A 21,793-nucleotide genomic window follows, 5' to 3' on the forward strand; every position below is an offset into this window, starting at 1 on the left:
GCTTTCTGATCTAGAGGGAGTATGAAGTATTTCCTTCAAGTCATCATAGTCATTCAAATATATACAACAAAATGTTGGTGATATTTTTACTTCAAGGTAATTGCTTTCTCAGACTCACTGGAGTTTTAATGGATCTTACACAGAATGTGAATATCTCTGACTTTAGCTAATACATATTTAGATGGTCTTAGTGTAGCTTAAAGTAGCTATAAGAGTTAGAAATATATCAAATTTGCATAATTACTTTAGTGACTAATGGTAATATGAATATAACATAAACACCTATTTAAGAAGGAAATAAAGATCGAAGGCAGAGACTAAGGAAAAGGCTGTTTACTTTTAGGAGGGTACAAATATTGAGATTCTAAAGATTATAGTGGTAAGACTTCTGTCATGAAAAATGCATTTTCTTACCTTTGTCAGGTTGATTGATTTTTCTGAAGTCCTCATTTGATAGTTTATTATATGTTCAGTTTTAGAATGTGGCAGATTGCCTGTGGGAAGGTTTACAAAATTAATATACCTCTTAGAATCTTTAAAGACTAGAAGACTTCTGCTTTTTACTTAAATGCTATAAGCATCATTGATTCCATAATACTTGTACTCACCTGCTTGGTTAACTGCTGAGTAGTTTGGGGATAAAATAAAATTACGTGAAATTTCACAACAAATTTTTAATTCTCAAGTGTTTCTTCATTCCTCCCCCTCCCCTTCATATTCTTTTTTCTTCCACCTGAGTCTGTGTGCGTTAGTTATTACCTTCACGGTCACTGATTTGATCCTCCATTTGGTCCAAATCACTTCCATAGCTTTCTGCAGAGCTTTTTATCTCTTCTATTGATATTTTTACATTCTTATTTTCCTACTTTAACTTCAATTTCTATTATCTGTTTATTAATTATATTGTTCATGACATTTTTTTGTTTTTCTGGTATTTTCTTAATCTGTTTAACTTTACAGAATTTTTATCACTTTGGCTTGCTTTTCTGCATTTTCTCCCAATTCTTTGAATTTCTTTATCATGGAAATTTCAAACTCTTGTATCTCACAGGAAGATAAAATCTTCCATATCTTTGTGTTAGGGTTCTGACCGTTATTCTCTCCTTCTAATCTCATAGTCTCTTGAGGTCTCAACTTGCCTTTTGTGTTTATTTATCTGCCCATCTTGCTGTTTTAGGGCTTAGAGATTTGAACTATTACCTTTCCACACAGCAGGTGGTACTGTGTTTCTAACATGATTTTGCATGTTTGGACTTTCTGGGGTTAGTAGAGCTGAGACCCGATCTGAGAGCTGTTTGAGTCAGGGGTGGTGTAGAGGCTTGAAGGGATCAAACTCCGTGTGTGTGTGTGTTTGTGTGCACGTGCATGTGTGTGTGGGTGTTTGTAGGTTCATGTTTGTGTTACCACCAAGAGTTCTCTTTTCTGGGGTTCTAGACTGAGATGCTACAGTCTCTGAGTGTTATTTGTGAGCCTCACAAAGTCAGTACCAGTTCTGAGGGGGGCTATGAGGAGTGAAGCTCAGCACAATATCATTGTTTTACTGGGGACTTGGTTGGCTAGAAGCACCCAAATTCCTTTCTATACTTTCCCTCAGTCAAGGGTGCGCATCCATACATACCATTGGGCTCTCCCCTGGACATCTGGCTGAGTGGAAGGTGTGGTCTGTACAGCAGCCTCCCGCCTTGACTACAACCTCACCCAAGTGTTTCTTTTAACCTACCTCTTGTTAACTGCAGCTTGAGTCTATCCTGTGTCACTTTTGGTGCAGTCTGCCTGGTCTCTGATATCCAGGAAGTGTTCTAGTTTTGTCCTAAGCAACAGGTCTCTCTGGGTGCAGTACTCCACTGTTTAACCTAGATGAGCCTCTTGGGAGCAAAGCAAGGAACTTTCTCTGACCCCATCTTGGATCCTCCAGGATATATATATTTTTGGCAATCCTCCACATTCTTTGCGTTTGTATGAGGCTGACTCTGAGTGATGTGCAGGATGAAACCCTGTCTGGGATGTGGCTGGCAGTGCCTCTTCCCTGATGCTTCTAACTTCAAGCAAATTTCTGGGATGGGATGTGTGGGTTGCAACTACATGCTGCACTATTCATTCTTCAAAAGTGAAATTACCAAGTACAAGCAAAGTGGACAGAAGAGTAATAGATGATTTTCAAGGCACAGCATTAGGAATTTCACTTATTGTCTATTTTTTTTCTTTAAGGATCACCAGGGAAAGAATTATAAAAAAATTAGCAGGGACCTGGAGATTTCTTGGCAGCATGGAAGTATGATGACTACACACGAGTTGCTAGTAGCACATTAATGAGGATAAATCTGTGATTTAAGGTACTGTGTTACCTAATATTAGCCAAATAAGAACTAAAATCTTATCTGAAAACTAAAATACTAGAGGAGATTTGGTAAAGGATTTATAATTTCATGTTAGCAAAATTTATACACTAGTCTTAAAATCATTTAACAACAAACTAAATGTATCTATGGATATCAGTGGCTAGTAATAGGAAGTAACTTCCTCATCCTAATAAGAGATATCTATGAAAAACCTTCAGCTAACATCATATTCAATGGGGAATACTGAATGTTTCCACACAAGATCAAGAATAAGGCAAAAAAGTTTCACTGTTACCACTCATATTCAACATTGTGTTGGTGATTCTACCAGTGCAACAGGTAAAATAAAGAAATAAAAAGTGAAAAGAATGGAAAATATAGGGCAAATATCTTTATTAACAGATGACTAGATCATCTATATAGGAAATCCCATGACATTTACCAAAAAACACTACTCAAATAAATGAGCTCATCAACTGTGCAGGCCAAAAGATCACTATCAAAAATGAATTGGGTATCACATTTTAGCAATACACAGACTTTGATTGAAAAAAAAACCACTTAGAATAAATGTGTGCTACACTAGCAGATATTGTGACAAAAGATGTGCAAAATTCATGCATTGAAAACTACAAAATATTAATGAGAGAATTAGAGGAGACTTAAATAAATGGAGATCTATACTGTGCTACCTGATCAGAAGACTCAATATTGTGAAGATACCAATTTTCTCAAAATTATGCTACAGTTTGAATGCATTCCAATCAAAATCCCACCAGGATTTTTGGGTAGAAATTGACACACTCATTTAAAATTTATACTAAAGCCTGAGTGACCTGCATTCAATGAAAGCTTCCATGAAACAACTACACCTGCCTCAGTTCCACAACTGAACAAGATTGCTTTGTCTGAATGACCAAGGCACAGGTCCCTTGGAACTGGATAAAAGAATAAAGAAAAAAAAACAACAACAAAATTCATATGGGAATGCAAAGAAATTATAATTGCCTAAGCAAATCTGAAAAAGAATGAAGTTGGGTAACTTATACTACATGGCTTCAAGATTTTTGATAAAGCTATAGTAATGAGGAAGTATAGTACTGGCATAAAGACAGACAAATATCTACACAGAGTAGTGTCCAGAAATAGACCTATATGTATAAAGACAATTGATTTTCAATAATGGTGTCAAAGCAATTCAATGGGGGAAAGATCAATCTTTTCAACAAATGGTGCTGGAACAACTGAAACGGGGGTAGAGAGGAGTGAAGGGATACAAAGGGTCACGAGGAAACATCATTTTGGGGGTGATGAGTAGTGACGTTAATTATTGATTGTGATGATGGTCTTACAGTTTACGTAATTCAAAAACTAAGCCACTTTTACTGTAAATATGCATATTAAAAAGCATTAAAATATTAAAACATTATATTAAATTAAAAATATATAATTTTTAATTTAATATTAAAATATTAAAAATGTATATTAAAAAGCATTTTTAAAAAGCAATTTAAAAAATTTTAAAAAAGAAACACAAGGAACCAATATTAAACTTGAATAAAGAAAAACAATCCAACTATATAATTTTTTACTATTTTAAAAGCAAATGCAAGGATGTATATGGTTGGGTGAAACAATGTCATGTGAGTTTTTAATCAATTGGGCAAAGTTTGTAGAACCTCAAAGTACCATTCAAAAGCTGCCCACTTTTAGAACAGCGAGTAATTCTGCACTCCTTGGAGGTGAGTGCACCCTCCCAGTGAGAAGCCAGGACACCATTGTATTTTCTTCTGAGTGCTTCAAACACTTTTCTTCAATAAACATCTAGCTTCTTTATATTTTATTTCTTCAGGCGCTCGAAACAAAGGATATTAACAATTGCATATTTAAGGAGCTAAAAACCAACCAATATGAAAAACTGAGGATTTTACTGATGAAAATCACAGAGACAGAAATTACTACTCTGGGCCTGAGGAAACTTCTCAGTTAGAGTAGGTGTCTTAGCTCACCTGTCTTTGTCAGCGGATGGTTGACTATTTGCCGAATTACGCTGTTTTCTGATGACCTCAACAGTAGCACAATATCAGTTGGAAGAGTGTCTCTATTTTTAGCCAAGAACCCAGTAGCATTATAGAAGACCTGTTGATAAAGCATGATGGTCATTATCACAATCAATGTCATTATTACAATTATTGATAGATATTTGCTGAGAGCATATTCTGTGTTGGGCAACAGGTATACAGAGATTTATAAAGGTAGTCCCTATAATTTGGTTGAAAAGGTGAACTTCTCCAGATTTGCCAGTTTGCCTTGTCAGAAAAAAACTTGTGTCTTTTTGATTTTATTTGGGTTGAAATGGTCAAATACTATGTTGGAAATTTGGTGTTTCCTTTCCATGCTTAGAAAGTTAGGGGCAGCAAAAAGAAAGCACACTGGAGCCACCAAAGCACCCTCATTTCTATTTTATTGACCAGCAGTGAATTAGCCATATATTTGTTTGTCTCAGTAGCAGTGTGGTCTAAGTGCACTCTGGGTATCTGTGTTTCTGACACAAAGACTTTTTAAAGTTACTTTTAAAAGAGAGAGGCAAAAAAAAAAAAGGCAAAAAAATAATAAAATAAAAGAGAGAGGCATCTAAAATCCAAAAAAGGCAATTTATATAAAAAGTTCCTGGCTATCATTTAAAGAAAGGATAAAAGTAATCACTCTTGGCCAATCTCACCCAAAGCCATATTGTAGGATCAGAAAGATGGATTCTTAAAGGTTTTTCTCTTTCTTTTCTTTCTAATATCCCTTAGTGTCTCAATAAAAATTATTCTATATAAAGGATAATCTTATATTTGTTGATATAAGAGAGGGATTTTTAACCCTTTTCAGGATAGATGCCTTAGAGGGGATGGCCTTTGTAAAAGAGTGGTTGGCAAAGAACTGGACAGACTGTAGAAGTTGAAGAGCAGAGTTAGGGCAGGAGAAGGGCAGAAACAGATGGCTCTTCCATTATAATGACCTACAAAAATTATGGGCCTTATTATTTAATGAAAGACTAAAGAGAAACTCAGTCATAATTCTTCAGAGGCTTACCTTTCCTGCATAATGATGAATTCCAAAACTAAGTTCCATTCTTTTGGGTCTCCAGAAATACTGTGATTTCAGGTTACCTTCAAATTTTTCTGTAGTAAATAAATTGAATTCCAATATAAGCATGCAGGAAATGCTCAAAAAATACTGATTGACAGAATCATCTCTTTCACCATAAAATGCACAATGTGATGTGAAAAAAAGACAGTAAATTTTATATAGCTAATACATGCAGATTTGGAATAGAATTATAAAGGGTAAAGCAAAACTCATGTTTAGGGATTGTATCATTCCTTTAAAACTTAGAGCAGTAGCTCTCAAACCCTAGCAAGCATAACCAGGAGGGTTTGTTAATGCAGACTGCTGGGTTCTCCTGCAGAGTGTCTGACCAGCAGGTCTGAAATAGAATCCAAGAACTCACATTTCCAGCAAGCTTTCCGGGTCCCAGGATGCTGATGTTGCAGGCCTTGGGACCACATTTTGAGAACTACAGGCACAAAGGAAGGAAACTACTTGAGGCTGACCCATCAAGGAGGTTTGTGAAACAGTTTGATGTTAAGCTTTGCCTAGAAATCTGGTGCTTTGGTTCTCCTTTCTAGAGAGGAGCAGTGGGTTATTATTGATTCCAACAGATGCTCGATAGGCTCATGAATGCAGTTGGAGTTCCTCTACAAAGTCACTGTCTTCAGAGAACTTCGTGTTTCAGAGGAACAGCTTAGCATCGGAATCAAGTGACTATTATGAAATGATAATGCCCACCTCCTGGGAATTATTTTCTTTTCCATCCAGTATTGTTCAATGAGGGGAGAGAATAGCCCATCAGAGAGTTAGAAGAAAGCAACATCACAGACTTAATAGTAAGATACAGTTCTGTGTATCACCAAAAGTAAGTGAGAAGAAAAGGGAATTTGAACATTTTATGAGTATTTATTATACATAATGAATTACTTTTACCACCAAGGTATATGGTGCTTCCACATTATAAGAAATATTTTTTCAAATACCTTAAAAATCTAGAGTTCTTTTTCTTAATTTGAGGACGTTTTTATTTTACTATTTTAGATGATGATATTCTTACATATAGAAACAGAATAAATGTTTAATCTTTCCTTGATGATTTAGAAATATTATCATGAACGTTTACTCATGTATTGTGACTTAGATAATATTAAGGTATTTTAGGCTATTTGCCTCAATTAGATAAATTACTAGACTATCATTGAGCAATTTATTTCCTCCTGATTACCTATCTCTTTGCAAGTTATAGTTTCCCTCCAATTTCTAATTTTGGTCAGATAATTTCTAAGATTATTTCTATCAAAAACTTGTTTGGGGCTTGAGAATAAAGTATGGAGATGTCCAATATTTGAACTTGTTTAATTCATCACTAAATATTTTACCTTGTTATAAAATTCAATCATGTAGGTATTAGATCTAAAGCTTCTTTGCAGGTATTTTCTTGCAGAAAAGTAAAATTTTTTAAAAAAATCACTGGATATACTAGATTCAAAACTCACCTACAAGAGTCTGGTCAGTGGCCTTGGGAAATCTGCTTTCTTCATCAAGTAGGGATAGTAAACCCATTGGTTTTTGCAGAAACATATCTAAGAGGGACCGATTATCTTCATATTCAATAACTCTAGCATCAACATCTTCATTTAAATATTCATTCTACAACAGAACATGATCATTACAGAAAAATTCACAACATTTTGTAAATAATGCATATCCTGACAATAATTACTAAAATTTTATTTTACATATATTATAATAAATTGCTCCTTGTGATCTTGCTCATAAACTGACGGTATGTATCATTTTATTTTTCTCTCTCCAGAACTGCTCATTCATTAAAGTTAGCACTGATTATACTTAGGGTAGTAATGAAAAGTTTCTACACCAGAGTTACAAAATCCTCAAGCTTTCAAGATGCAGAAGAATATGTTGTTAATGAGCTATAAGAAAATTATGTGCTTGAATTAATAGAATTGATTAGGTATATTGTAGGATTACAGCCCCCCAACCTAAACCTTTATCTGTCACAGATAAAGTTACATTTATGTAACTTTCCACTCATGATGATGTACATTGTTAGTAGGGCAGACAGCTGTGGGTCCCATGAATAACCTAGGATTTAAAACCAGGAACACACAGGTTCCCATCAAGCTCTGTCACTTAACTAGCCATGGAATCCTTTGAAATTTTCTTACTTTCATTTCCTCATCTACTAATTGGAGGTAACAGTCTGCATCCAGTTCACAGGCCTCCCTTTTCTCCACACTTTTGCCAATAATTGTAGTTTCTTTGCTTTTATTATTTTTTTTACTCATAATGATTTTTTTTTTTAGTAGTAGGAAGTGGGATGATATCCCTTTGTGATTTTACCTGCATTTCCCTAATAATGTGATGGGTAAACTTTTCTCATGAACCCACTGGCCATCTGTATGTCTTTTTGGAAAAGTGTCTTTTTGGCTGCATTATCCATTTTCTGACTGAAACCCAGTTTATTTGTAAGAGGTCTTCGTTTTGGATATTAATCTCTTGTGAGGTATGTGAGTTGTGAATATCTTCTCCCACTCATCAGGTTGCCTTTTTTCCTGTGCTGCTATGTGGAAGCTTTTCAGTAGTTCCACTTGCTAACTTTTAATAAATGAAAACTTTCAGTTACTAATTTTGAATGCTTATGAAGTTGAAATCTCATTTCCAGGATGTCACCAGAACCCACTTGTCTAAAGGGAAAGCACCCAAAAGTTTGTCATTTTCCCAGTACAAAATATTGGAAACAATGCCTTAAAGTTTTACAGCTTTTTCCTGTGAAGGTAACCTTGGGGAAGTACACAGACCTAGAATTACTTTACTGTTAGAAGATTATGCTGACAGCATATTATAGTTTAAATGGCAACTGCAAAGTTCAAAAGGGCTGTTGTATGTTTTATATAGAAAACACATGCGGTTAAGGTCTAAACCAATGCATTTGTCATTTCTATTTGCCTGTGTCAAATTCCACTGATGTTTTTGCGGCGGGTCATACAGGGCAGTGATGAGTAACTTGGGAATCTATGGATCCCTCTTTAAGAAACTTGCTAGTATTATGGATTCCAGGCAAACAACTGGAGAAAATGGCATTCTCAGGATTTATAAAAACATTTTCAGTAAACTGATCATGTCTAAAACAATATATTATGCATTTTTATAGTAGTTATGATCTCAAAATGTTGTTTTGAAGCACACCTGGAAAAACGATGCTCATGTAACTCTTCCTAAAGTCCTCTGCTATGCCCTCCATGTGAAAAATGTATTTAAAGCAGACAAGGAGAGCCTTATCTTCAGTAAAGCTTATTCATTGCTCTGCATATAGAATCTCTACCTTGTTCAGATAGTCTGAATTATATTTTGAAAAAAATCATTTTAAGTATCTATCAAGGAGACATGGGAAATCTCATGCCTGAGTCAAGGTATTTTCTCTTACATTTTCAGTGTAAGTTGTGAAAGGTGCCACGTATTGAAATTTCTCAAGTATTCATAGACCACCTATTATATGTATGTTTAGGGATAGATGGTGCTGGGGAAGGTAGAAGATGAAAAAATTAGACTTTGCCCATTAGGGCATGGCAAAGATGTCCTCTGATTTCTCATTCCTAAAATTTCACTGCTCTTGCTATACTATCTTTTTCAGTTACTCCACTTTCTAGTTCTAGATCTTTCCAGTTAGGTGGTCTCTACTTTCTCCAGTTGTCACTCTCTGTCACTACTGTTGCTACCTCAGTGTTACTATTCTCTCCAGTTTCTTTTTTTCCTGTCTTATGTTGATTGTCCTTATTTATATGAAAAGTCTGACTCTCTTTCTCTCTCTTCTTTCTTCCTTCCTTGTTTCCATCCTTTCAATATATGGAGTAGCATTTCTTCTGCACAGGAGAATTCTGTGTTAGGTCCCTGGTTCTTCTCAACTTTGCTTACTTGTTTGTTCATGAGAAGAATTCTGGGTAGGTATTAGAAGACCTGGATTCCAATCTGGCTTTGTTTAACCAGCCTGTATTCTCGGGTAAACCACAGGGGGTCATTTTTATCTAGAAATATAGATGACTGACTTAAGTTTCCTCTGGTTATAACATTTCAAAATACCAGATCTGCCTGGATGTGTTTTGAAACTCAATGACTAAATGATAAACGTTTCATTGACAGACCATTTGCAAAGGAAAAAAAAACACCCCCCAAAAAACACATAAACACATTTACTCCCTGAAGTCTGTCTTTTAGGAAAAGAAGTCCCACTCACCACCTGCTCATGAGTGTACATATTTATGAATACATTACCCATAGTGGAAAGAAATCATCGAGGAATTACCCATTTGAGCTAGTGACACAAAATCTTCTCATGCTAAGAGAAAGATTTTAAAGATTGAAAATTCAGAATTTGGGCTGCTATTAGTACGGAGTTTTTACCACCTTCATTTTGATATAAATCCAAACTTATAGAAACATTGCAAGAATCACACAAAGAAGTCCCAAGTCCCCTTTACCAAACTCTCCAATGGCTACCATTTTACCATATTTACCATTCTCTCTCAACTTAGTAGTAACATTTACTTAAATATTTTAAAATTGAGAGTGAAGAAAACAAAGTGCTAAAATCTTGATGTCAGATAAAATATATGACTTGAAATCTACTTCTATCTGTGTTTTCTACTCAAAGTTAATATTATGAGTCTGTTGGTTTTGTGTTAATGTTAATGGCAAGCTACAGGGAATGAGGGTCATTAGTAACTTGTAATGACAGGTCATTAATTCAGAATTTGACAGGTAGCCTAATCAGAAAGTATCTTGGAAAATTCTTAATAAAATATCCATGTTTTATTTTACATGTCGTTTATTGAACATTAGAGGAAGAGGTTTTAAATGTGCTCCCCAGAGAAGCTTCTTTCAGAAAAAAGAGCCACAGAATATATGTTGAGATGGAAATTCTAATATAGTCACTTTTTGTATATCATACCTATTTGTGAAAACTCTTTGAAAGACATTAAATTCTACAAATTTATGTTCTTTTACAGGCACCAGGATAGGAAAAGCAAGCACTTCAGTTAGGAACTCAGAATTGTAAGGTTTTTCTGCATACCAGATTCTCTTTCACTTTTGACTATTTCTCCTTTACTGGCATGTTTAAAACTTTACCAAAAATGTTTATTTTAGGCTTTCCATGGTATGCTTTAACCTCACATGTAGAAAACTGCAGTCTGTAGTAATTGGTTGGACCAATGTTCCTAATTGTATATTTCATTGAAAATTATTTTTCAATGAATTTAACTTTTTTAAAATTACCAAATTATCAAAATTAAGTATCTTAAATCCCCATACCATAATTAGGGTGTTGACCCAACTTCATCAATGAGAGAAATAGATTGTGTGCGGCATGGATGGTGCTATAAGGATGAGGGGCCCGTGAGAGCCCCAGAGGCAGCCTGTAAGAGCCAGAGGGGAGGGCTGCATGTGTCAGTCCCAGATGTCAACTTCCACATTCACTTCATCTGTGTGATGTTTGGGGAACATTTGTAGGTTATTTCAAATAATAACTCAAAACTTTCCCAAGTATTTAAAAAGATTTGTTGTATTAAATGTTTCTTAAATGTGTGCTTGTTTTAGGGCTTAAAGAAAATGCCTATAAAATGGACTTTATCAATTGGAGAGCTAAAATAAGACAATGTTATCATCATTGCATATATATAATTTGTTTAAGAAGGAATAAAGTTGTATGTAAAATAAAAGTTTTGTAAGCATAGCACTTTGTAAGTAAAACAATATGAATAAAATTATAAGGAGTTTATTTTGAATTACCCCATACATTATTTTAAATCACATGACTGATTCTTTTTACTTTATATTATAAGGTATATAACTGTATAAAAGAAAATTGAAAAAGTAGGTATTATATAATTGAAGTTTTGTTCCTTATTATTGCTACAAATTATGTGTTTGAGCTCATGTTCAAAATCTCAAGAGTTTTAAACTTTAGGATATGAACAGCTGGAGATGAGAGTCATACATATCACTTTCTGCAAGAGAAATCAGCGCCATAATTGCAGTTATTGTTTCCATTATGCATTGCAAATAGGTTCCCACTTATAAAATGACTTCTGACTTTTAATTCTAAACCCATGGGTGCATATATAAATGATTTATGTAGCAGCTTGTCTGCATACAAAAACAAATATTAATAGTTCACTTTGAAAATGAACTTTAGTTTCACTAATAGCCAGAAAGATATGATACATTATGGGCAAGAAAGCTTATCCTAAGTGTTAGTAGGCAAAAGGACAAAAACCGATACCTTGAAATATTATACATGTGTTATGGGTGTCTAATGGCCCTAAAGAAAATTGGCACTTGTTCCAATTCAAATTCATGTCCTTGGGTTGAATGGTTGGTATGTATTTCCTTTGATTTGAAATGCAAACTTCTAGAGAACAGAGTTCATTTTTTTTTGTATTCTATATATCACAATGATTATACCAACATGCAAAATCAAAACAGAGGACAAAAGCACCAGAACCAGCATGACTCTAACTTGAAAACATCAAGCTTTCCAACACACTTACATTCTGCCGAGTTCTCCTTTACATGGAAGGAAAACCAGAAAACCAAACACACACAAAAAAATCTCAGCTACAAAATCACCAGGGAGATTTAGGGTGAGGGATACTGCAGAAAGATGCTTCCCTTATAGGAAATGATAACTCGTCTACTGCCCTTTGAGCTAACTAAAAACTTTTTGGAAAATATTAAATAGCATGTGTCAAAATACTGATAGACCATTGTAACAGAAAAGGCTGAGATATGATACCCTATTTGTGGAATTAATAAAATTAAGAATTTGTACACTTTTCAGTTGCCATATATTTAGGAGAGCTTGGCTGAGTCTCAAATTTTAAATGGCTGCAACTATACTCACATTCCATTTGTAAGGGTGGCGACCTATGTTATTATCTAATTTTCAAATGATTCTTTTAAATTTTAATAAAGTCATTACAGATGTCATAGTTCTTCTAATGCTGGAAAAGTATAGAAGCTTTAAATATTATGCAGTATCAAACTCCAGAAAATTTTCAGGAGTTACATACACACATAGGAAACAATGCTAATATAGACCAGCTCTCTTAGATATAGATATTTTTTAATTTTGTGTTACTTTTATTGAGGTGAAATTCATACAACACTGAAAAATTAACCATTTTAAAGTGGCATTTAGTAAAATAACAAGGTTGTGCAACCACTAACTCTATTTAGTACAAAAAGTTATCATCAACCCAAAATAAAACTCTGGGACCTCCCCTGGTGGCGCAGCGGTTGAGCGGTGGGCTGCAAAGCTGCTCACAGCCTCTGTAGCACCGGTTCGATCCCTGGCCACCGGCGAGGGTCCCACATGTCATGCAGACCTCTCCTGTTGCACCTGCTGCTCCCCTCAGCAGTGTATTTCGTCTGCCTGTTCTGTTCCCTGCTCTGGCTCTGGTGAATTCTCTCACCCTCCCGTGCTTCTGACTGTACCCAGTGCTTGTATAAATAAATAAATAAATCTTAAAAAAAAATAATAAAACCCTGCACCCATTAAGCAGTTACTCCTCATTCCCTCCTCCTTCCCAACCCTTGACAATCACCGATTTGTTATTTTTCTATTCCAGATATTTCATTTAAAGGGAATCATACAACATGTGACATTTGATTCTGACATCTCATTTAGCATAATATTTTCAAAAGTCAGATCAGTATCCACTTCCTTTGGATGGCTGAATAATATCCCATTTGTACTACTAATTTGTTCACCTATTCATCTGTTGATGAACATTTGGATTGCCTATATCTTTTGTCTGTTGTGAATAGTCTTGCTATGAACATGTGCAAGGATTTACTTGAGTAGCTGTTTTCAGTTTATTTAGATATAAACCTATCAGTGAAGTTGCTGGGTCATAGGTTAAATTGGATCAAGAAGATGTGGTATATATACACAATGGAATATTGCTCTCTTAGATATTTTAAACATCTATATTACAAGGTACAAAAGAGAGACAAGTTCTGGATGCTCTTGGTTGGGCATTGGGATTCTGAGGCATCTAACATATGCCCATGAAAAGTAGGTTATGAGGAGAAAGCTGCATAGCTGCCAGCAAGTTGAAAACGGGGTTCCCAGCTTTAGGAACATATCTCAAAAGGTAACACAAATGGTTAGTTGCAGTCAGTCATTCCAAGAAACATAAAACTATTCATGCAGCAAGCTATGGACTAGGTCACAGTCATAAACTCTTTCACTAAAAATGTTTTTACTATTGATTATTGTTTTAATGGAAAGTAAAGTGAAAATGGTATTCAAAATGACTACATAACCAACTTTGCTAGAATGTCCCACTGTATGTTGCATGCACCATAGTCCCCCCTTACCCATGGTTTCACTCTCTGTGATTTCAGTTACCCCCAATCAATTGATTTATGAAAATATTCCAGAGACACCCCACTGATTGGGGAAAAAATCTTTGCACTACATACAATTGATAAGGGATTAATTACAAAGATATACAAAGAACTCACACAACTCAACAAAAATAAACAATCCAGTCAAGAAATGGGCAGAAGAACTTAAAAGACATTTCTCCAAAGAGGAAATGCAAATGGCCAACAGGCATATGAAAAAATGTTCAACATCCCTTATCATCAGGGAAATGCAAATCAAAACCACATTGAGATACCACCTTATACCAATAAGAATGGCACATATCAACAAAATAAGCAACAACAAATGTTGGCGAAGATGTGGTGAAAAAGGAACTCTCTTACATTGCTGGTGGGAGTGCAAACTGGTCCAATCACTATGGAAAGCTGTCTGGAGGTTCCTCAGTCTACTAAAAATGGAGTTACCATATGACTGGCAATTCCACTCCTAGGGATCTACCCAAAGGACACAAAAACATTGATTCAAAAGAACACCTGTACTCCTATGTTATTTCAGCACTGTTTACAATAGGTAAAACCTGGAAACAACCCAAATGCCCAAAAATAGATGACTGGATCAAGAAGATGTGGCATATATACACAATAGAATATTATTCAGCAATCAAAAAAGACAAAATCATTCCATTCACAGCAACATGGATGGAGCTAGAAGGAATTATGCTCGCAGTGAAATAAGCCAGAAGGAAAAAGAAAAATATTGCATGGTTTTACTTATAGCAAGAATATAGGGGAACCAAGTAAGACATCAGTGTTAAAAAATAGTAACAGTACAAAACACAACAAAGCAAAACCACACAATTATAAATCAGAGACATACTGCAGGGGAGGAGGAGGGAGAGGAATCAGAGGGAGGGAGGGAGGGGCACAGGGGACTGAGGTGATGGTGCATGGGTGCCTTGGGGAAGGAAACTCTATGGGGACTACACCTGAGGGGGTGGGGGGAAGTAAATATTGTTTAAAAATGAACAATGATGTAAAAAATAAAAAATATTAAAAAAAGAAAATATTCCATAGAGTAAGATATTCCAAGTGTGAGAGAAACCACATTCATAGAACTTTTATTACACTATGCTGTTACAATTGTCCATGTTATTGTTAGTTACTACTGTCAATCTCTTACTATGCTAATTTGGTAGTTAAATGTTATCATAGCTGTCTCTGTGTAGGGTAAGACAGTATAGATAGGGTTTGGTGCTATCTGTGGCTTCAGACACCCAAGGGGGATCTTGGAATATTTCTGGGGATAAAGAAACACTGCTGTAGGTCCTCCCCTGGTGGCGCAGGCAGTTGAGCACAGTGCTGTGCTGTCTGCAGCCTTGGCAGCACCGGTTCCATCCCAGCCGGCCGGGGAGGGTCCCACATGGTGCGGCAGACCTTTCCTGTCATGCCTGCTGCTCCCCTCAGCAGTGAATTTCATTAGTCTGCCCATTTTGTTCCCTGCTCTGTCTCTGGTGAATCCTCTCACCCTCCCGTGCATCTGGCCTGTACACCGGTTCTTGTATAAATAAATCAATAAATCTTAAAAAAAAAAAGAAACACTACTGTAAATTAAAAAAGAAACACTACTGTAAATTAAACTTGGGTTAAATAAGAAATGCTTTCAGAAAAGATTAATTTATGTTTCAGTGTTGCAGAACTGTCAATAAAGAAAATGTTTGTTGACTTAAAGAGAATCAGAGATTGTTTCACCTGTAAAGGTGCCACCCAAGGTTGGTGTCTTGTTCAGATTGGCCAGATCATTTGTATGCCATGAAATTGAGACATTTGTGTTACTGATAAGCAATAATGGCTTTATTAATGGAAAGAGAGCTCAGGTCAAACTTGTGATTAGATTCAGAACTCCCCAAATGTGACCTTGACTTTAATTAATGATGTGGTTTAATAGAAATTTAAACCACATTTATAGAAATTAGTGAAGTGGCTCTTAGGGCAGTTACTCAAGGAAGGTACTTGAAAGGATTAAGAATGGCTTTAATTCTTCAAAATACTTTGTATAATCCTGTATCTTAGCTAAAATTTAATTTATTGGGGAAAGTTTTTAATTGTTTTGTCATGAGAGCATCTCAAGAATATTTTGAAAAGGGTCTTATAGAACGGTTTGATTTGTAGCAAGCCCAAAGACAAAAGAATTATGAACATCAGGATTATGGATGATTCTGTAAACATTATAAGGTATTAAAGCAAAATGGCACTAGTTTAATACTTATTGAGCACTTGCTGCATGCCAGACTCTGAAAAGATGCAAAAAAATTAAGATATGGTGCTTTCAAATATTTTTTACCATAGTACAGATGAGGGAGGAATATGAATAAGTATCACTGAATTTTTCTCTTAATCTCAGTATTAAGAAATCAAATATTACACTTCTGGTTTGAATATGTGGGTAAAGATGTCATTTACTAAAAGGATTACAAATGAGAAGGAAAAATGATTAACTCAATTCTAGATAAAGTTCTGGAAAGTGAACTAAATCGAGGCCAAGAATTCAGAGAGGTGTGGGTTGGAGATGGGGACCTGAGTGTCACTAGCATGTAGGGGCTGGAAAACATAGTGGAAATAGATGATCCCTCCTTGTCAGTATGAGAAGGAGGTTCTAAAGAATAGAACTCCAAAAAGCTAGCATTTTAGGCAATATTGGAATAAAAGAGAGCCTTTAAAAAATACTGACACCTGGATTTCATTTCAAGATCTGATTTAAGTGGTCTGGGGCTGGGAGTGGGCAGCGGAATTTTAGAGATACCCAGGTGATTCCATATGCAGGCAGGGTTGAAAACCATTGATATAAGGGATGGTGCAGGAAGAGTAAAGGAGGAACCTCTGAAAGAGAAAGAGAAACATAAAGACGGTTTTTCAGATGCCATATGGACAGAAGGGCTTTTCTAGAAATCGCAATCTGTCAATGGGGTTAAAAATTACAGAAAGGTTAATAATGTTGAGACTAAAAATGTTTCTGAGACTAGTGACTGATGGGATTAAAAAAGCCATTTCATGGGAGAGGGGGCTGTCACAGGCAGATGGGATGGACTCAGTGTATCCATGTGGGGAAGAAACCAACACCATACTGTGAATACTGAATATGCCTTCAAGGAGCTTGGCTGGGAAGGGAAGAGGGAGGCCATGACGACAGAGATAAGCAGGGTAGAGAAGGGTTTTAATTTTTAAAGATTTTTAAGACATTTCATCATATATTTAGACAGAGGGGTGGCATTAGTGTAGAGGAGTGGAGAAGACAAGAAGGGGGAAAAAGAATGAGGATTTGCTGGAATAAGGTCCTGGGGTAGATAAAAGTTGGGCAAACACATAAAATCTTCAACTGATGGCACTTTTTGTCCTAAGAAATGTTAAGATCTAAACATTTTTGGGCCTCCCTGGAGGAGCAGGGGTTAAAGTCTCAATGCTATCAAGCTATCACCAGCCTCTGTGGCATGAGTTTGATCTCCAGCCAGGGAGCTAATCCACCTGGCACAGCAGACCTCTCCTGCCTCGCCTGCTGCTCCCCTCAGCAGTGTATTTCAGTAGATCCTCTTGTTCTGCTTCTCACTCTGCCTCTGGCGAATCCTCTCACCCCACACACCTCTGGCCTACACCCCAGCTCTTGTATGCATAAATAAATGAAATAAATCTAAAAAAAGATTTAAATATTTTCTTTTGTTATCATGTTTTCAAAATGTAATTTCAAAGAAAATTCTCAATAAGCCCAAATATTTAAAATCAAATGCAATATCTCTAATATGTCTTAAATTTAAATAAAAACTTCAGTTCTAATCATAAATACAAAGCAATGGAAAAATTATTTAAAGGTGATAAATAACACACTGAATGATATAAAATGATTATTTCTTTTAATTTTGATACAATAATAATTTTAACACTACAGTTTTGTCAAATGCAATTCAAGTAAGTCCCTGATTTTTTTTCTAAGGAAGAGTATTTTTGAAGCTGAATCATAAATCACACATTGTACCCCAGCAAAATTACCATTTCATGGCATTTGCATCAAACCTATTATCCTTGTGTTCTGTTGCCTAGCTACTGGAATTCTGAAGTTTAATGCATTTTAGATGGATATTTAAATTTCAAACAGAATTTCAGCTATGCAGTCTACAGATTACAGTTGAGCACATCTGCTTACTTAGATTTCCAAAGGAAACTTCTTTGTTTGCAAGGGCTCAGAATTGCTAGATTTTGGAGTAGGACACATTGATTTTTATTGGAGGACATTCAACAGCACATGTTTAGACAATAAATTCATGCGAGATTTTTATATCTGTTTTTGTTTACTACAGGCATGGAGAAGAGAAAATCTTTTCTTGTCTTTATTAACTGCTTAAGGCTTTAATTTTATGATTTATGTCCTACTTCCTTAATATAATTTTGCACATAACATACACATGCAGGAATCTTTATAATATCTTCACTTACCTGTTCCCAAGCAAATACATGTTGATTGAAATAATACTGAATTTGTTCATTTGCAATGTTAATGCACAGCTGTTCAAAGGAATTTTTTTTGAAATTTTCAAATCCAAATATATCCAGAATGCCAATGCTCAGTTCATCACCATCCCCACTGGAAAATTAAAGAGGCATTATTTTCAGTTCCAACTGAAGAGAGAACAGTTTTGTGACTTAGCTAAGGAACTACTACCAGGACAGACACTTAGAAGGAAATTTTCTTAAATGAAAAAGTTTCCCTTCATAGAACATAAAGGTAGGTAGCATCATTTTTAATATGTCAATGGTATAACATTTTCCTATATAATATAGAAATGACCCCAATGTTATCTTATCTACTTAAAAGAAACTTTTTCCCCCATGGCTTTGTGAGCACAAGCTCACAGACTGGAATGAGTCTTGAATCACAGGAAAAACTCAGCTAGCATGCAGAACACAGCAAAAATATGTTCAATAAACATAACATTAGAAAAGCAAAAATTCTTAGAGAGTGTATATTTCGTGGTTTATTTCAGAACAACAATTAAAAAAGTTCTTGCCAAAATATTTTAATTATTTCAAAGAATTATTTATTTTTGGCCAGAGGTGTGGGGGGGTGAGAGGATTCACCAGAGACAGAGTGAGGAACTGAACAGGCAGACTGACTGAAATACACTGCTGAGGGGAGCAGTGGGCAAGACAGGAGAGGTCTGCTGCGCCATGTGGATATCTCCCTGGCTGGGGATCAAACTCATGCTGCAGAGGCTGCAGATAGCTACATAGGTTATGTCTTAACCCCCTGCACTACAAGGGAGGCCCTCACTCAGAATCTTTTAATATAGAACAAAAGGTAACCTGGAGATAAATCTATTTATTTATGAAATAAATCTTTAAAAATACAATTACATACTAGTATTTTATAGTTAAATATAAATTTCGTTCCTGTTTTTCCACAGCAGTTACCACTTCACTGGAAGTTCAATACTTGGTTTAAAAGTTTGCCTCTCCCCCAAGGGATATATATACTGTAAGGTTATTTTCATGTGAGTTTAAAAAGGAAAGTACAAATATTTCCCTTTGTGCTCACTAATTATGTAATCTAGGTTACTCTTAGGGTTGTGTAAGGAAGTGATTTGGAAATGACAGCTAGCTACTGCATGCTGTGAGCTAGAGGATACTGTCTATATTTGGATGAATTGAATTCAGACTGTAGATTTACAGACACTGAATATGTGATAGGATTGACAAAAGGAAAACTACCCGAGTATGTTTGAATAGTTCTATTTTTTAATAGTAAGTCTAACTGTAGTTATATCAGGCATATTGTCAACTTAAAATTTATGCCGGTTTAGTCAAAATGATTATTCTACTATCTCATCACATAGAATCCCATTGAGATAAATATTTAACTGGTATAGTGAAGTGTTAGAGCCAGGAGAAACTTCTAGATGATCAAATTCAGGGATTCTTAAACTGGGATCAGTGGCCTTCAAGGGGTCTGTAATCACAGCTATGTGCAATATTTGGGTGGGTATGTACTAATATATTAATTTTTAATTTTGGAGTGAAGGACACAGTTGTCAAGAGGTTCTGAAATTGCTCCAAGTTAGCTGCCAATAACTAAGGCCACTGACTTTTTATTTCATGCCCTTAGTTATATGAGACCTTTATTTATATTTATATGAGGATGTAGAGACACACAGAAATGCATAACCTTTCCCAGAATCACATGTCAAGCTGGTGGAAAAGCCAGGCACAGAAGATAGGCTTTTTTTTTTTTTTTAAATGGAAAGTACATTTTTTTAAAAGATTTATTTATTTATTTATATAAGCACTGGGTACAGTCAGAAGCACGGGAGGGTGAGAGAATTCAGCAGAGCCAGAGCGGGTAACAGAACAGGCAGACTAACGAAGTACACTGCTGAGGGGAGCAGTGGGCAGCAGGAGAGGTCTGCGCGCCATGTGGGACCCTCACTGGTGGCCGGGGATCGAACCAGCGCTGCAGAGGCTGTGGGCAGCCTCGCAGGCCAGCGCTCAACTGCTGCACCACCAGGGGAGGCCCAAGATAGGCTTTTTGAAATCTTATTGCAAATCTAGACAGATTAAACAGAAGTACTAGAGTGATCGCTTTAATTTTTATTATTTTTTTATCATTGAAATTTTTTTCTTATTATTTTTAAACATTTATGAATAATGAGTTGATACTAGTCATTACATAAAAAGAACTGCTGAGCTGTATCTTTTCTTTTTTTAAATTTTTAAACATACTTGTTTATTTTTTCATGAAAATCAAATAAACATTCCATAAAATGTTCTTTTAAACATTTCATAAAAACATAAAATTCTAAGATTTAGTTTTCATTAGTGTATGAAAAGGAAAGTGACCATGGGGCAGATGGGTTATAGTGGGACTTGGTAGATCACCTGTTTAGAAGTCACGCCCTTTGGATGTCATTAGTGTCAAACATGCAGATGATAACTAACAAAATGAGGTCAGATCTTGAATATCTTGCTTATATTCTATGGAATATCCATATATTGAAAAATTCTTGAATATTTCCACTACCACGTGAATGCTTGGCATCATATAGATAGACACACATGAACATACGTTCCATGATGATCGTGAAATCATAATGGGCTACCTGGATTGTGGTTTGCAGATTCAGTCAGATGAGGCAAAATTAACAGGGAGGTAAAGAAACACACTTCAGGATAATTTTGAGTGGATAATATGGCATAATGTGTATTTTAGTGGAAATAGTACAATAAATTGAATGCCTGAAATGTGTATAAAATGGTCTCCTGTTTAGTAAGCAAGCGTGAATGAAGAGATCTTAAAATAGGTATCCAATTTATTTGGGCACAATTTCTAGAGATTGTGTAACATACATCAGAGCAAACTTTTAGATGTAAATGTAAGGACGTATATCTATGCATAAACTTGGCATATAGAGAGCATTTAGTCAGTGAGGGCCACAGTTGTTTTTATTTCTAAGATGGAGATAGTAGGCAGGATATACACTTAGGGCTCAATGGTATTATCATTCATATTTTGGCTCTACCAATTTCTATTTATTTGAAATATTTCTGAATCAAATTTCATTGGAGGTCATAATACCTACCCTTATGGGGTATTACCATAAGGGTATTACCTACCCTAATGAGTTGAAGTATGAAGAGAAGGTTTTTTTTTTGCTTTCAAGATTTAATTTTAACTCTCAAAACAAAAACAGAACTGCTGAATTGATATTTTATGCAAATATAAAATGGTATATATTTCATAGTTTATCTTCTAATTAAAATACATAATAGTTAAGAGGTCACATCAAAAAGATAGACAACTACCACATGATCTCACTTACATGAGGAATTTAAAAAACGAACACAAGACTAAGTTCATAGATACAAATAATAGATTGGTAGTTGTCAGAGATGGGGTAGCAAAT

The 21,793-nt window shown here is 35.4% G+C and overlaps 1 protein-coding gene across 1 annotated transcript in view; it reads right to left on the reverse strand.

Moving 5' to 3' along the window:
- Window positions 1-21,793, reverse strand: part of MYO3A (myosin IIIA) — a gene marked incomplete at both ends in the record, with an annotated part of 134,734 nt that overhangs the window by 39,349 nt on the left and 73,592 nt on the right. The window contains 5 exons of the mRNA XM_084253406.1: window positions 415-494; window positions 4,349-4,478; window positions 5,421-5,509; window positions 6,935-7,088; window positions 18,333-18,480. Of these exons, the coding sequence (XP_084109532.1) occupies window positions 415-494; window positions 4,349-4,478; window positions 5,421-5,509; window positions 6,935-7,088; window positions 18,333-18,480 (601 nt within the window). The remainder of the gene's footprint in view (window positions 1-414; window positions 495-4,348; window positions 4,479-5,420; window positions 5,510-6,934; window positions 7,089-18,332; window positions 18,481-21,793) is intronic.

The sequence above is a fragment of the Talpa europaea genome, assembly GCF_964194135.1.
Source record: "Talpa europaea genome assembly, chromosome: 14".
In the NCBI taxonomy this organism is placed as follows: domain Eukaryota; kingdom Metazoa; phylum Chordata; class Mammalia; order Eulipotyphla; family Talpidae; genus Talpa; species Talpa europaea.